At 55.4% G+C, this 15,053-nt stretch overlaps 1 protein-coding gene across 7 annotated transcripts in view; it reads right to left on the reverse strand.

The window, feature by feature from the left end:
- The window catches only part of DTNB (dystrobrevin beta), a 158,747-nt gene that overhangs the window by 3,840 nt on the left and 139,854 nt on the right, over positions 1-15,053 (reverse strand). For 5 of the 7 annotated variants that reach the window (XM_077176404.1, XM_054652987.2, XM_077176405.1 and 2 more), the window contains 2 exons: positions 10,804-10,893; positions 5,329-5,382 (listed from right to left, as the gene is read on the reverse strand). In XM_077176404.1, coding sequence (XP_077032519.1) covers positions 5,329-5,382; positions 10,804-10,893 — 144 coding nt within the window. The remainder of the gene's footprint in view (positions 1-5,328; positions 5,383-10,803; positions 10,894-15,053) is intronic. The other 2 variants (XM_077176406.1, XM_077176407.1) reach the window with 1 other exon arrangement.

Below are 15,053 nucleotides of genomic sequence, written 5' to 3' on the forward strand. Positions count from 1 at the left end.
AATCAAGCCTTCTGAAACATGGAGTCAGATTCTCTTCCCTGGGACCCCTGGGAACACCACCACACCCAGGCACCCCAGAGAAGACCCTGCCTCAGTTTCCCTGAGTCCCCCCCCAGCAGTTATTCCCACGCTGGGCTTTGATCCCAGTGCCCTCAGCCCTTCCAGGTGTCACCTCCCTGGCTGCCATGGTCCCTCCCTGTCCCTGCTGTCCTGGGCAGCTCAGCTGGGCCCAGGGTGGCCTCTCTGGTGCCAGGCACAGGGGCAGGGCTGTCCCCTCCTTGCCAGGAATGCCACAGGAGCCACAGACCCTGACAAGGACACGTCACTGCTGCGGGGTCACCTCGGTGTCCCCGTGCCAGGCTGTCCCTGCTCTGTGTGGGGGTGGCCCCAGCCTGTCCTGGCACCTGGGCACCTTCCCAGGGCTTGGCCCTGTCCCTGCTGAGCTGCCAGCTCGGTGTCACCCCAAACCTGGACTGTCCTCTGGGGACAGGGGGATGCAGGAGCTCAGCTTTGCCCAGATGGGCAGGGGCATTCCAGGGAATCCCAGACTGGTTTGGGTGGGAGCTCAGAGCCCCCCCAGTGCCAGCCCTGCCATGGCAGGGACACCTCCCAGTGTGCCAGGGTGTGCCAGTGTCCAGCCTGGCCTTGGGCACTGCCAGGGATCCAGGCTGGGCACCCTGTGCCAGTGCTGGAATTTCAAACTGGGATTGTTTTTGTCCAGGAAATGTAACGGGCCAGAAAACTCTGCTGTTCCCACCAGTCTGAGCAGAACCCAGGTGTTTGGTCCCCCTTGCAGTGGTTGCAGGGTTATAGAACCCAAATGGGCAGTGAGGAAGGGACAAGGACGTGGTGAGTCTGAGGTGACACTGTCATGGGTCCATGTCTTGGCCCAAAGAGGAGCCTGGGGGAGAAGCAGCAGCACTTGGCCAGCTCCTGGCAGAGCTGCTCCCACCCCTGATGAGCCCTGGCAGGGGGAAGGTGTGGATGCACAGAGCCAGCATCCACAGGGGGAGCACAGGGAGCAGCAGCAAGGCTGAGCTGGGTGTGTCACCCCCAGGATGGGATGGAGGAGGCTCTGCCAGCTCCCAGCTGTGCCCCCAGAGCCTGCAGACCTTGGGGACACCTCTGGGGACACTGCTCTGCGATCCCAGCCACGGGGGATGAAGCTGAGTGGCATTTGTTACACGAATCAAAGCAGGAAATGTGTGTGTGACAAATCCCAGAGATTTCATCCCCCAAATCCAGCCCTGCTCCATCGAAGGTCAGCCCCTCCAGCAGGGAGGGAGGGCTGGGGTTCATTCATTGGGAATAAGATAAAAACACAGCAGGGAAATAGGAAATAACCACATGAAGAAACTTGTGAGGAAGCCCAAGGATGATGCTGTCCCTCGGAGTGGCATTCAATGAAAAGGAGGTGGATTAGGAATGGATATTGGGCAGGAATTGTTCCCTGGGAGGGTGGGCAGGCCCCGGGTGCCCAGAGAAGTGTCCCTGGATCCCTGGCAGTGCCCAAGGCCAGGCTGGGCAGGGCTGGGAGCAGCTGGGACAGGGGAAGGTGTCCCTGGCATGGCAGGGGTGGCACTGGAGGGGCTCTGAGCTCCCTTTCCCATGCCACCCACTCTGGGATGATTCTCTAAATCCGTGGCAGTGAGGACCAGCCCCTCCCTTGGCCTGGGTGGGGTGCAGGGGCTGGGGACCCCCTGAGCTGCTTTTTCCTCTGGTTCATCCCAAAAGGAGAATGCTGCTGGGCCAGGGCTGCCCCCAGAGCTGAACCTGGGCTCCCCACCCCTGCAGCTCCCTGGCCACAGCTCCCTGGCTGTGGTGTCACCCGTCCCTGCTGTCCCCTCGCCACAGGGTCTGCAGCAGCTCCCCCAGCCCCTGCAGCTCCATATTGATCATTCCTCGATCTCCCTGCCAGAGGCTGACCTCACCAGCTCTGGGACTGCAATAAAGTGCTTTTTTCCCTGGCAGGGACAGTATTTACATTCCACACCGAGGCTCTTGGACCCAGCTCTGCTCTTGGACACGTCTGGGCTGGAGTAATTGGGGAGAGTTTGTGTTCCATCTCTGCTGCATCCACCATCTGCCATGCCTCAGCCTCCCCCTGTCCCGTTTCCCATGCCAGACACAATGCATATTTGGAAAAAGCCTCGCGGATCATCTGCTAAGCATCTCAAATATTCCAGTGATGAGGAATGTTCTGGGGCAGAGAGGGTCCTGAGACTCGGTTCTGCTCTGGAAATCTCCTGTTTCAGCCAAAATCGAGCTCCCCACCGCGCTCAGCCGCGGGTGGGCAGAGGAACAGAGCGGTTCCAAACACCTGGGTGCTCTGCACAAGGCAGGGGATGGGAAAGCTCAGGGCAATGAGCTCTTCTGGGAGAAGTGCTGCAGCAGCTGAGCCAGCAGGAAATGTGTGTGTAACAAAAGCAGGCTCCAAAGTGCTGCTTTGTTGATGCTGGACTGGGCTTTGGCTCAAGCGAGACAAATGCCGGGGCTGATTCAGACCCGGCCAAGGCTGTTCCTCTGTTTGGGTTTGGAACATCCAGAGCAGGAGCCAAGAGAGCCCTGAGGGAGGTCCTGTCCCTGGGAGGAGCTTCCTGGTGGCTCCTGGAGTGCGAGGAGAGGAGCAGATCCCGGCATTCCCTCCCTCGGGCTGCCCTGAAAGTCCTGAGGCCACGAGGATCCCTCCCAGCTCTGGAATAACGCCTGGGATGGGCCACGGGTTCCTCAGCACAGGGGGAAAGCCTGGGACACCAGGGACACAGGGCTGAAAGGCAGGGAGCTCCTGTGACAGGGGTGGCACTGCCTGTGGGATCCCCCCTGGCACAGGGACACTTGTCCAGCCAAGGCCACCATGGGATGATCCCCACTGGCACAGGGACACTTGTCCAGCCAAGGTCACCATGGGATGGATCCCCATTGGCACAGGGACACTTGTCCAGCCAAGGCCACCATGGGATCCCCATTGGCACAGGGACACTTGTCCAGCCAAGGTCACCATGGGATGGATCCCCATTGGCACAGGGACACTTGTCCAGCCAAGGTCACTGTGGGATGATCCCCATTGGCACAGGGACACTTGTCCAGCCAAGGCCACCATGGGATCCCCATTGGCACAGGGACACTTGTCCAGCCAAGGCCACCATGGGATCCCCATTGGCACAGGGACACGTGTCCAGCCAAGGTCACTGTGGGATGGATCCCCATTGGCACAGGGACACGTGTCCAGCCAAGGTCACTGTGGGATGGATCCCCATTGGCACAGGGACACTTGTCCAGCCAAGGTCACCATGGGATGGATCCCCATTGGCTCAGGGACACTTGCCCAGCCAAGGTCACTGTGGGAGGGATCCCCATTGGCACAGGGACACTTGTCCAGCCAAGGCCACCATGGGATCCCCATTGGCACAGGGACACGTGTCCAGCCAAGGTCACTGTGGGATGGATCCCCATTGGCACAGGGACACTTGTCCAGCCAAGGTCACTGTGGGATGGATCCCCATTGGCACAGGGACACTTGTCCAGCCAAGGCCACCATGGGATCCCCACTGGCACAGGGACACTTGTCCAGCCAAGGCCACCATGGGATCCCCACTGGCACAGGGACACTTGTCCAGCCAAGGTCACCATGGGATCCCTATTGGCACAGGGACACTTGTCCAGCCAAGGCCACCATGGGATGGATCCCCATTGGCACAGGGACACTTGTCCAGCCAAGGTCACCATGGGATCCCCACTGGCACAGGGACACTTGTCCAGCCAAGGTCACCATGGGATGGATCCCCATTGGCACAGGGACACTTGTCCAGCCAAGGTCACTGTGGGATGATCCCCACTGGCACAGGGACACTTGTCCAGCCAAGGTCACCGTGGGATGGATCCCCATTGGCTCAGGGACACTTGTCCAGCCAAGGCCACCATGGGATCCCCATTGGCTCAGGGACACTTGTCCAGCCAAGGTCACCGTGGGATGGATCCCCATTGGCTCAGGGACACTTGTCCAGCCAAGGTCACCATGGGATCCCCATTGGCTCAGGGACACTTGTCCAGCCAAGGCCACCATGGGATGGATCCCCATTGGCTCAGGGACACTTGTCCAGCCAAGGTCACCATGGGATCCCCATTGGCACAGGGACACTTGTCCAGCCAAGGTCACTGTGGGATGGATCCCCATTGGCACAGGGACACTTGTCCAGCCAAGGCCACCATGGGATCCCCATTGGCACAGGGACACTTGTCCAGCCAAGGTCACTGTGGGATGGATCCCCATTGGCACAGGGACACTTGTCCAGCCAAGGTCACTGTGGGATGATCCCCATTGGCACAGGGACACTTGTCCAGCCAAGGTCACCATGGGCAGGGGCTGGGCAGGTGACAGTGCCAGTGCTCAGGGTCTGTCCTGGTGAGTGCCACACTGTCTGAGCCTCCCCTGTGATTTCTCACAGCCTCTGGAGCAGCTGGAGCAGCTCCTCCTCCTCCTCTCTCACATTTCTGTGTAACACTGGCCCATGGCAGCTGCTGGGCACAGGGACTGGGGCTGGCAGGTGACATGTGACAGGTGCCACAGCACCTGCCAGGGGGCTGCTCCACCAGAGCCACCTGCACCCAGAACCACCTGTACCCAGGGCCATCCACCTGTACCTGGGGACATCCATCTGATCCAGAGCCACCCACCTGCACCCAGAGCCACCCACCTGCACCCAGAGCCACCCACCTGCACCCAGGGCCATCCACCTGCACCCAGGGCCATCCACCTGCACCCAGAGCCACCCACCTGCACCCAGGGCCATCCACCTGCACTCAGGGCCATCCACCTGCACCCAGGGACATCCACCTGCACCCAGAGCCACCCACCTGATCCAGGGACATCCACCTGCACCCAGAGCCATCCACCTGCACCCAGAGCCACCTGCACCCAGAGCCACCCACCTGTACCTGGGGCCATCCACCTGCACTCAGGGCCATCCACCTGCACCCAGAGCCATCCACCTGCACCCAGAGCCACCCACCTGCACCCAGGGCCATCCACCTGCACCCAGAGCCACCCACCTGCACCCAGAGCCACCCACCTGATCCAGGGACATCCACCTGCACCCAGAGCCATCCACCTGCACCCAGAGCCACCCACCTGATCCAGGGACATCCACCTGCACCCAGAGCCATCCACCTGCACCCAGAGCCACCCACCTGCACCCAGGGCCATCCACCTGCACCCAGAGCCATCCACCTGCACCCAGAGGCCCCCGTGGGGTGCAAAGGGAGCCAGTGAAGCCCCAGAGGAGTGATCAGAAAACGCTGCAGAGCTCTGAGACACGTTTGTCCCCTCACCTCGGTCCTTCCCGTTCTGCAGCTTCTCTGTTTCTTCTTCGTCTTCTTCCTCTGCTTCAGGAGAAAACACAAAGAGGAAAAGCAGACATGAGACAGGGGGCTGAGAGGAGAGAGGCAATCCTGGAATTGTTGGGGTTGGGAAATCCCTCAGACCATCGAGTCCACTTGTTCCCCCAATTGCCAAGGCCACCAGTGCCCCAAGTCCCCAGTGCCACATCCACAGGGCCTTTAAGCCCCTTCAGGGGTTTTGACTGGTTTTTGACTGGTTTTTGACTGGTTTTTGACTGTTTTTGCTGTTTTGACACAGCAGAGTGGGAGCAGGAGGTGACATTCTCCTGCAGGTGGTGGCTCTTATCTCATTCCAGCACTTCCCTGGGACCTGTGCAAACAGCTGGTGGCTATCCTGAGGGTGGAGTCACTGCTGCAAGGGCAGGGAGAGCCCCCAGTGAAAGGCACAGCTGTGATGTGTGCTGGGAGAGCAGGCCAAACCTCATCTCCACAAATTAAAAACATTCTATGTTTTTATTTATTTTGTTATTACCACATATTCTATGTGGCAGCTGGAGGGGAATATCAAATGTAGGCTGAACTTAAGAAGTATGGTTGCACCATGAAGTCTAATTTTTGAATTTACTGTTATAGGGAGTAACATCTTCAACTAAACATTGATTTTTCCCCTGCATTAATTAAATTTTCAGGGGAATTAATTAAATTAAATAAATTAAATAGATAATATTTATATATTATATATTTTACAAATATTAGATATAATAAATTATATAATATATAAATATTATACATAATATTTATATATTATTATATAAAATAAATTATGTCTAATAATATATAAAATATTATATATAATATAATATTTTATATAATATAACATTATATGTTATATATAATATATTATATATATTATATATAATACATAATATATAAAAATGTATATATATATAATAAATTAAATATATTAATTAAATTAAAATTAATTAAATCATTAAATAAAAAAATTAAATAAATTAAATTTGACACAACAGGTCATGTACATAGAGCCAAGGATCTCCAATCCTTGAGGGTCTGAAGATGCCTTGGGAAGGTGAGGAACTCACTGTTTCCATGCATCCACAGGAACATAAAGATTATTTGGGGATGATCCCATAAATGTGCCTGATATTTGAATATCTCTTGGGATTGGCCAAACACCCACTGATTTTGGCCAAAAACCCCAACTAAACAGGTGGAAATGGTTTCTTGGGGGTCATATTGGACAAATATTTGCTATCTAAACCTGAAGCATTAGCTGAAGTCACCCAAACATTTATTTTAGGTTGGCTAAAGCAGCTGGAGAAACAAAACAGCTGCAGAACCAGAGGTGTTTAGGGTGGATGTGACCAGAGGGGACCTTGCAGACACGTCCTTGGTGGCTTTGAGAGCAGGATGGTGACATGTGGGGGTCACACAGCTCCAGTGGGTCCTTGAAGGGAGAGCTGAGGAGATCAGGCAGCTCTGGAATAACCAGGATTGTGACCTGGAGCTGAGGAGATCAGGCAGCTCTGGAATAACCAGGATTGTGACCTGGAGCTGAGGAGATCAGGCAGCTCTGGAATAACCAGAATTGTGAGCTGGAGCTGAGGAGATCAGGCAGCTCTGGAATAACCAGGATTGTGAGCTGGAGCTGAGGAGATCAGGCAGCTCTGGAATAACCAGGATTGTGAGCTGGAGCTGAGGAGATCAGGCAGCTCTGGAATAACCAGGATTGTGACCTGGAGCTGAGGAGATCAGGCAGCTCTGGAATAACCAGGATTGTGACCTGGAGCTCAGTGGTGGGTCAGGAACAACCAGCGTTGCCTTGGCTCCCTGCAGAGCAGCACCTCCTGAAGCAGCTCCTTTGGAGCTCAGGTGGAGCAAAAATGGAGCAAAAATGGAGTAAAAATGGGATCAGTGCTTGCCCAGCAGCACTGGGAGTGTGAGAGTGGCAGTTTGGTGTGGCTGTGGTACCTGGGGACAGTGGTGGCCTTGGCAGTGCTGGGGGAACAGTTGGACTCAGGGGCTTGGAGATCTTCTTCACCCTCAGGGATTTTGTGATTCTGTAGTTCTGTGACTCCACAGCTCCATCACAGAATCATGGAATACCCTGAGCTGGAAGAGACCCCCAGGTGCACGAGTCCAACCCCTGTCCCTGCCCAGACCAACACCAACAATCCCAGCCTGGGCATCCCTGGCAGTGCTGTCCAAAGGCTCCTGGAGCTCTGGCAGCCTCGGGGCCGTGCCCATCCCTGGGCAGCCTGGGCAGTGCCAGCACCTCTGGGGATGAACCTTTCCTGCTCTGCAGCCATCCCTGCCCAGCACCATGGCAGGAGAAGGTGCCTGGGGCCACCAGGGCATGCTGGGGAGCCCTGGGAGGATGGGGTGGGGCTGCTGAGTGTGTCCCCTCCTGGGGAACCCCCTGCTCTGGGCAGGGCAGGGACAGGGACAGGGACGGGACAGGGACAGGGATGGGGACAGGGACAGGGACAGGGACAGGGACAGGGACAGGGCAGGGACAGGGACAGGGACAGGGACGGGACAGGGACAGGGAATGGCAGGGAAGGGACGGGGACAGGGCAGGGACAGGGACAGGGCAGGGACAGGGACAGGGACAGGGACAGGGACAGGGACGGGGACAGGGACAGGGACGGGACAGGGACAGGGAATGGCAGGGAAGGGACGGGGACAGGGCAGGGACAGGGACAGGGCAGGGACAGGGACAGGGACAGGGATGGGGACGGGGACGGGGACGGGACAGGGACAGGGAATGGCAGGGAAGGGACAGGGACAGGGACAGGGAATGGCAGGGAAGGGACGGGGACGGGGCAGGGACAGGGACAGAGCAGGGACAGGGACAGGGACAGGGACAGGGACAGGGCAGGGACAGGGACAGGGACAGGGCAGGGACAGGGACAGGGCAGGGACAGGGACAGGGACAGAGCAGGGACAGGGACAGGGACAGGGACAGGGACAGGGACAGGGACAGGGCAGGGACAGGGACAGGGCAGGGACAGGGACAGGGACGGGACAGGGACAGGACAGGGAAAAAGGGAAGGGAAGGGAAGGGAAGGGAAGGGAAGGGAAGGGAAGGGAAGGGAAGGGAAGGGAAGGGAAGGGAAGGAAAGGAAAGGAAAGGAAAGGAAAGGAAAGGAAAGGAAAGGAAAGGAAAGGAAAGGAAAGGAAAGGAAAGGAAAGGAAAGGAAAGGAAAGGAAAGGAAAGGAAAGGAAAGGAAAGGAAAGGAAAGGAAAGGAAAGGAAAGGAAAGGAAAGGAAAGGAAAGGAAAGGAAAGGAAAGGAAAGGAAATGAAATGGCAGGGGCAGAGCAGGGAGCTGCAGCCCCCCTGGATCCCAGCCCTCCCCACGCTGCAGGAGTTCTCTGTTCCCACAGCTCCCCTCGGGACACGATGTGTGAAATCCTGCTGGCTCCATCAGCTGAGGATAACTCATGCTCTTCCTCATTTGCACAAATGACACCGTCTCAGACACTTCAGGGGAGCCTTCCCTGGTGTCTGCATCTCCTCGGGCACGAGCCTGTCAGCAGCTCCATTTTCATTTCATTCCCACTCCCTGGTGAGGCACACAGCTTTGGAGGCCCCTGGCATGGCTGGTGGCCAGGGATGGCCCCTGGGGGTGGCTGGAGCTGTGTCAGGGGCTTTGGGATGGAGAGCAGGGAAAGCTGTGGACAATGGCCTCAGGCACAGGCTGGGATTGTTGGGGTGTCCTGGGCAGGGCCAGGAGCTGGACTCCATGATCCCTGTGTCTCTGACTCAGGCTATTCCACAATTCTGTGATTCTACAACACTCCCTCTGCTCTGGAAAGCAAAAAGGGACGAGTGCAGACTCTGGGCAGAGGTTTGTTCTCTGTGTTTGAGCCTCGGGGGCAGAGCTGAGGTGATTTATGGGGGAGCTGGTGGCCTTGGCACGGCCCTGCTGGTGCTGTGTCATCCATGGACAACTTTATTAACTCGAGCTGCCTCTGCTGCCAGGACATGGGGCTGGAGGGGGATTTACTGCTGGGCAGTGAGACCCCCCCTGTTCATCCCTGGAGGCTCCACCACCACCATGGCAGAGCCTTGTGGGTCACCCAAAACATGTGGGGAATTTGGTGCTGGCTCCAGCAGGGAGCAGGAACAGACACAGGACAATTCCCTCCCTCCTCATCACCAAAACCAGCTCAGAACAGAACCACAGCATCCTTCACCTTGCTAAAGAGCAGGAACAGACACAGGACAATTCCCTTCCTCCTCCTCAGCACCAAATCCAGCTCAGAACAGAACCACAGCACCTTCACCTTGCCAAAGAACAGGAACAGACACAGGACAATTCCCTTCCTCGTCCTCAGCACCAAATCCAGCTCAGAACAGAACCACAGCACCTTCACCTTGCTAAAGGACAGGAACAGACACAGGACACTTCCCTTCCTCCTCCTCAGCACCCAAACCAGCCCAGAACAGAACCACAGCATCCTTCACCTTGCCAAAGAACAGGAACAGACACAGGACAATTCCCTTCCTCCTCCTCATCACCAAAACCAGCCCAGAACAGAACCACAGCATCCTTCACCTTGCCAAAGAGCAGGAACAGACACGGGGCACCTCTCTTCTTTCTCTGCAGCAAAACCAGCCCAGAACAGAACCACAGCACCTTCACCTTGCCAAAGAACAGGAACAGACACAGGGCACTTCCCTTCCTCCTCCTCAGCAGCAAAACCTGCCCAGACCAGAACCACAGCACCTTCACCTTGCCCAAGGGCCTCCACAGATTCCAAGCTGTGACTGCTCTCCTGTTTGTCACCAGCCCAGAGCACTGGTTTCAGTCTGTCCTTGGGCACCTGCAGGGATGGCACTGCACCCTGGAGAGCTCCTCTCAGAGGCTGACAACCCTTTCTTTCCATGGAGAAATCCCTCCTGGAAGCAGGATTTAGTGCTGGAGCACTGCATGGTCCCAGCCCTGCTGCTGACAAGGGCCAGGGGACACTTCCCTGGGAGAGGCAGGACCTGCCCCAGCCCCAGAGGGGTGTTCAGCTGCCCTGTCACGGGGAAGAGGCTCAGAGGGAGTAATTATCTGTTTTCCATGTCATTGTTTAACCACAAGGGATGAAACTGGCCTCCTGTACAGTTATTGAGATGTGGTTGCATCATCTGATGGGGAGTCGAGGCAGAGGGTCTCACCTGCTGCCCAGGTATTGCAGGAATTTGGGGACACTCACCCCAAAAACCTGCTCTGCCTCGTGACTCTGTCATTGAGGTCATCACCTAGCATTGCCCAGGCCAGTGGTGCTGGCTATAAAAACGATTTGTCACTAAGGACATGCAACCTCATGTTACAGAAAACCCAGTTTCAACAGAAATGAAAGGTAATAGAAAACCAACTTTAACAGGAAATAAACCTGAGGGCAAATCTTCAAGCTGTGGCTCCCAGCTCTCCCTGTGGCTCAGCCCTTACCTGAGTGCAGCTCCTTCACCAGCGAGGACATGGTGTTGGTGATGGAGTCAGCTGCCACCAGCAGGTCATTGCGCAGGTTCCTCCTCGTACCTGGCAGGGACACACAGAGGGTCAGCAGGGCTGCACTGCCACTGCCACTGCCACTGCCACTGTCCCCAGGGCCCCCTGTCCCCGCCTGGGCTGGCTCCCACAGCAGGGGACATGGAGGAGATTCACCCAGGGACACACACAGCATCAGCAGGGCTGCACTGCCACTGCCACTGCCACTGTCCCCAGGGCCCCCTGTCCCCGCCTGGAGTGGCTCCCACAGCAGGGGAGATGGAGATGGAGGAGATTCATCCCAGAACAGCCCCTGTGTGCCTCATGTCCTGGTCATCCTGTGACAGTGACAGTGACAGTGACGCACACAGAGCATCATCAGGGGCTGCACTGCCACTGTCCCCAGATGTCCCCTGTCCCCACCTGGGCTGGCTCCCACAGCAGGGGAGATGGAGATGGAGATTCCCTCTGGAACAGCCCCTGCCCCATGCACTGGTCACCCAGTGACAGTGACAGTGACAGTGGCATACACAGAGGATCAGCAGGGCTGCACTGCCACTGCCACTGTCCCCAGGGCCCCCTGTCCCCGCCTGGAGTGGCTCCCAAAGCAGGGGACATGGAGGAGATTCACCTCAGAACAGCCCCTGCCCCATGCCCTGATCACCCTGGGACAGTGACAGTGACAGTGACAGTGACAGTGACACACACACAGCACCAGCAGGAGCTACACTGCCACTGTCCAGTGTCCCCTGGCCCCACCTGGGCTGATTCCCAAAACAGGGGAGATGGAGGAGATTCACCCTGGAACAGCCCCGTATGCCCCATGCCCTGGTGACCCTGTGACAGTGACAGTGACAGTGACAGTGACACACACAGAGGGTCAGCAGAGACTGCACTGCCACTGCCCCCAGGGCCCCCTGTCCCCATCTGGGCTGGCTCCCAAAGCAGGGGAGATGGAGATGGAGATTCCCTCTGGAAAAGCCCTGTGTGCCCCATGCCCTGGCCACCCTGTGACAGTGACAGTGACAGTGACACACGCACAGCATCATCAGGGGCTGCACTGCCACTGCCCCCAGGGCCCCCTGTCCCCATCTGGGCTGGGTCCCAAAGCAGGGGAGATGGAGATGGAGATTCCCTCTGGAAAAGCCCTGTGTGCCCCATGCCCTGGCCACCCTGTGACAGTGACAGTGACAGTGACACACACACAGCATCAGCAGGAGCTGCACTGCCACTGTCCCCAGGTGTCCCCTGTCCCCACCTGGGCTGGCTCCCACAGCAGAGGAGATGGAGATGGAGATTCCCTCTGGAACAGCCCCTGCCCCATGCACTGGTCACCCAGTGACAGTGACAGTGACAGTGACAGTGGCAGGGCACACACAGAGGATCAGCAGGAGCTGCACTGCCACTGTCCCCAGGTGTCCCCTGTCCCCGCCTGGGCTGGCTCCCACAGCAGGGGAGTACAGGAATGTGGTTTTTGTCGATGGAGTGACAAAACTATCTTTTGTCTTTTTAAAAAGGAAATAAGTTTAGAAGTTTTTCTTTCTGATTAAGTGAAAAAGGTGTTTTATAGGGCTTGGGGGACTTCATTTTAAACTTAAGGATAGTTAATTGGACAGGAGCTAAAAAGTCTTGCTCAGGCAATTTACTAGAAAAAGAAGAGAACTAAGAAACTGATGGCTGTTGTGAGGTGTTTTACCAGGGGTAAGAGGGTTTCTTGCACTTAGATTAGTTTTTCTCTGCAAAGAGTTTATTATTTTGCCTTTTATTAAAACTTTTTTGTTTCTAACACTGCCACGAAAACCGTCTTGCTGATTTTATGCCTTCTAAGGCATAAAAATAAGCTGAGTTATCTTGGGTGTGAAATGAATCTCCAGAAGCTTATGAGACCTGGCTTGAAGAGACTCCTGTTTCAGGGGAGATGGAGATTGCCCCTGGACCAGCCCCGTGTGCCCCATGCCCTGGTCACCCTGGGACAGTGACAGTGGCAGTGACAGCCCCTGGCTGCTCCTCCCACCCTCAGGGCTGTGAGTGGGATCGAGTGTTGGAATTCTCCCCCTTCCTGGAGGAAGGAATCCTCTTCCTCAAAGGGCTCTGTGCTGGCCCTGGTCACCCTGAGCTGCCTGGACACTCCCTGGTCACCCTGGATAGCAGTGCCCTGGTCACCCTGGCCAGCAGCAGCAGGGTCCTGGTCACCCTGGCCAGCAGCAGCAGTGCCCTGGTCACCCTGGACAGCAGCAGCAGTGCCCTGGTCACCCTGGACAGCAGCAATGCCCTGGTCACCCTGGACAGCAGCAATGCCCTGGTCACCCTGGACAGCAGCAGTGCCCTGATCACCCTGGACAGCAGCAGCAGTGCCCTGATCACCCTGGACAGCAGCAGTGCCCTGGTCACCCTGGCCAGCAGCAGCAGTGCCCTGGTCACCCTGGACAGCAGCAGTGCTCTGGTCACCCTGGACAGCAGCAGGGTCCTGGTCACCCTGGACAGCACCGGCAGTGCCCTGGTCACCCTGGACAGCAGCAGGGTCCTGGTCACCCTGGACAGCAGCACTGTCCTGGTCACCCTGGACAGCAGTGCCATGGTCACCCTGGACAGCAGCAGTGACCTGGTCACCCTGGACAGCAGCAGCAGTGCCCTGGTCACCCTGCTGGACAGTACCAGTGACCACCAGTGGCCCCCTCACCAGTGGCCACGGCTGGGCCAGAAGAGCCAGGAGAGCACGGGCACACAGCTGTGTTATTGTTTGGAATAAAAAGAAATTTAGGAAAGTAATACAAAACTTTTTGTATAACTCATAGTCTATTAAACTACTAAAAAACGAAGTATGTTTTTGTGAAACACACATGTCAAAGATAAAAAAACTTAAAACCTCTTTTTTTTAATTAACAACAACAAAAAAACCCCACTAATTTTGTGTAGTGGTTTTGGTTTGTTAATTTTAGATTTTTTTGAGGTTTTTTTTGAGTATGGTGTGTTTTACTGCTGGTTAATTATTAATTTTTTTTTTGTTGTTGTGAGATAGATTTAGGAGAAAGGTAAAGTAGGTTTAATATTTTAAAAGGAAAATAAAAGAAAATTTAATAAAAAAAGAGAAAATTTTAAACTTTATTTCTTTATATTATCAATAAAAAATTATTTTTAAAATGTCTAAAAAATTATTTAAATTTTTTTTTCTACCACAAACTGACACAGGGATCACCCCACAGGGCTGTGTGGGGCCTCCTGAAGGCCACGACCCCCTTGGATCAGGGATGTGCCCATCCCTGGAGGGGCTCAAGGCCAGGCTGGAGCAGCTTGGGGTGGTGTCCCTGCTGTGGAGCAGCTGGACAATGTCACCAAGCCCACCCAGACATCTCCTGCCTGGGACAATCAATTATTTTATTAAGTGAAGAAATGGACATTTTCTCCTGCTTCCTGTGCTCTCTGCCGGCCTCGGCCCTGCCAGATTTTGTGTGATTAATATGGAACAGCACTAATTGTGCAGATTGCCTTTCTGGGAGGAGCATTCCAGGAAAATGATGGCAGAGTCTGCTCTTGCAGGATTTTCTCCTGCAAGAGAATCAGGCCCACCATGGCTGTCATGAGAGGAACCTTGCTGTGGGCAGTGGTGGATCTGAGGGTTCCCCAGGGACGTCTTCTTCTCTTCCAAGATGGTCAACAGCAGAATTGATTTTCTAACGAGATGGTGGCCTCTGTATCCGAGTATTTCACCCAGGAACCACCAGGTTTTATTCTAAACCTACACTTGGTCACCATCCCAGTGCAGGCCTTGGTGATCCTCTGCTGAGTGGAACATCAGGAGATCATCTAAGGAGGGCACTTTTCTAATCTCAGGACTGTAAGACCAAGATCTCCAGGGTTCAGTTCTTGAAAGCTTTCCTGTTCCAGAGTTCCCCCCAATAATGGGGCAGCTCGTGGGAGGGAAAAGGAGCCCTTGGTGTCCCTGCCCTCTGTGCCCTCAGCACAGCGAGAGGTGCCACCGTGACATTTTTAATGTCTGGTGGATGTGGAGAAGCTAGCAGGAGTACTTGAAATGCTTTTGTTGAAGTAGAATCAGGGTGCTGAGGGATGTCTTGTGTTTGTTTTGGTCCCCACTGACACCTGGTTCCTCACAACACATATCTGGGATGCTGTCAGGTGTTAAAAACCTGGGAAAGCCACAAGTTAAAAACCTGGAAAGCCACTAATTAAAAACCTGGGAAAGCCACAAGTTA

The sequence above is a fragment of the Agelaius phoeniceus genome, chromosome 3 (assembly GCF_051311805.1).
Source record: "Agelaius phoeniceus isolate bAgePho1 chromosome 3, bAgePho1.hap1, whole genome shotgun sequence".
Taxonomy (NCBI): Eukaryota; Metazoa; Chordata; class Aves; order Passeriformes; family Icteridae; genus Agelaius; species Agelaius phoeniceus.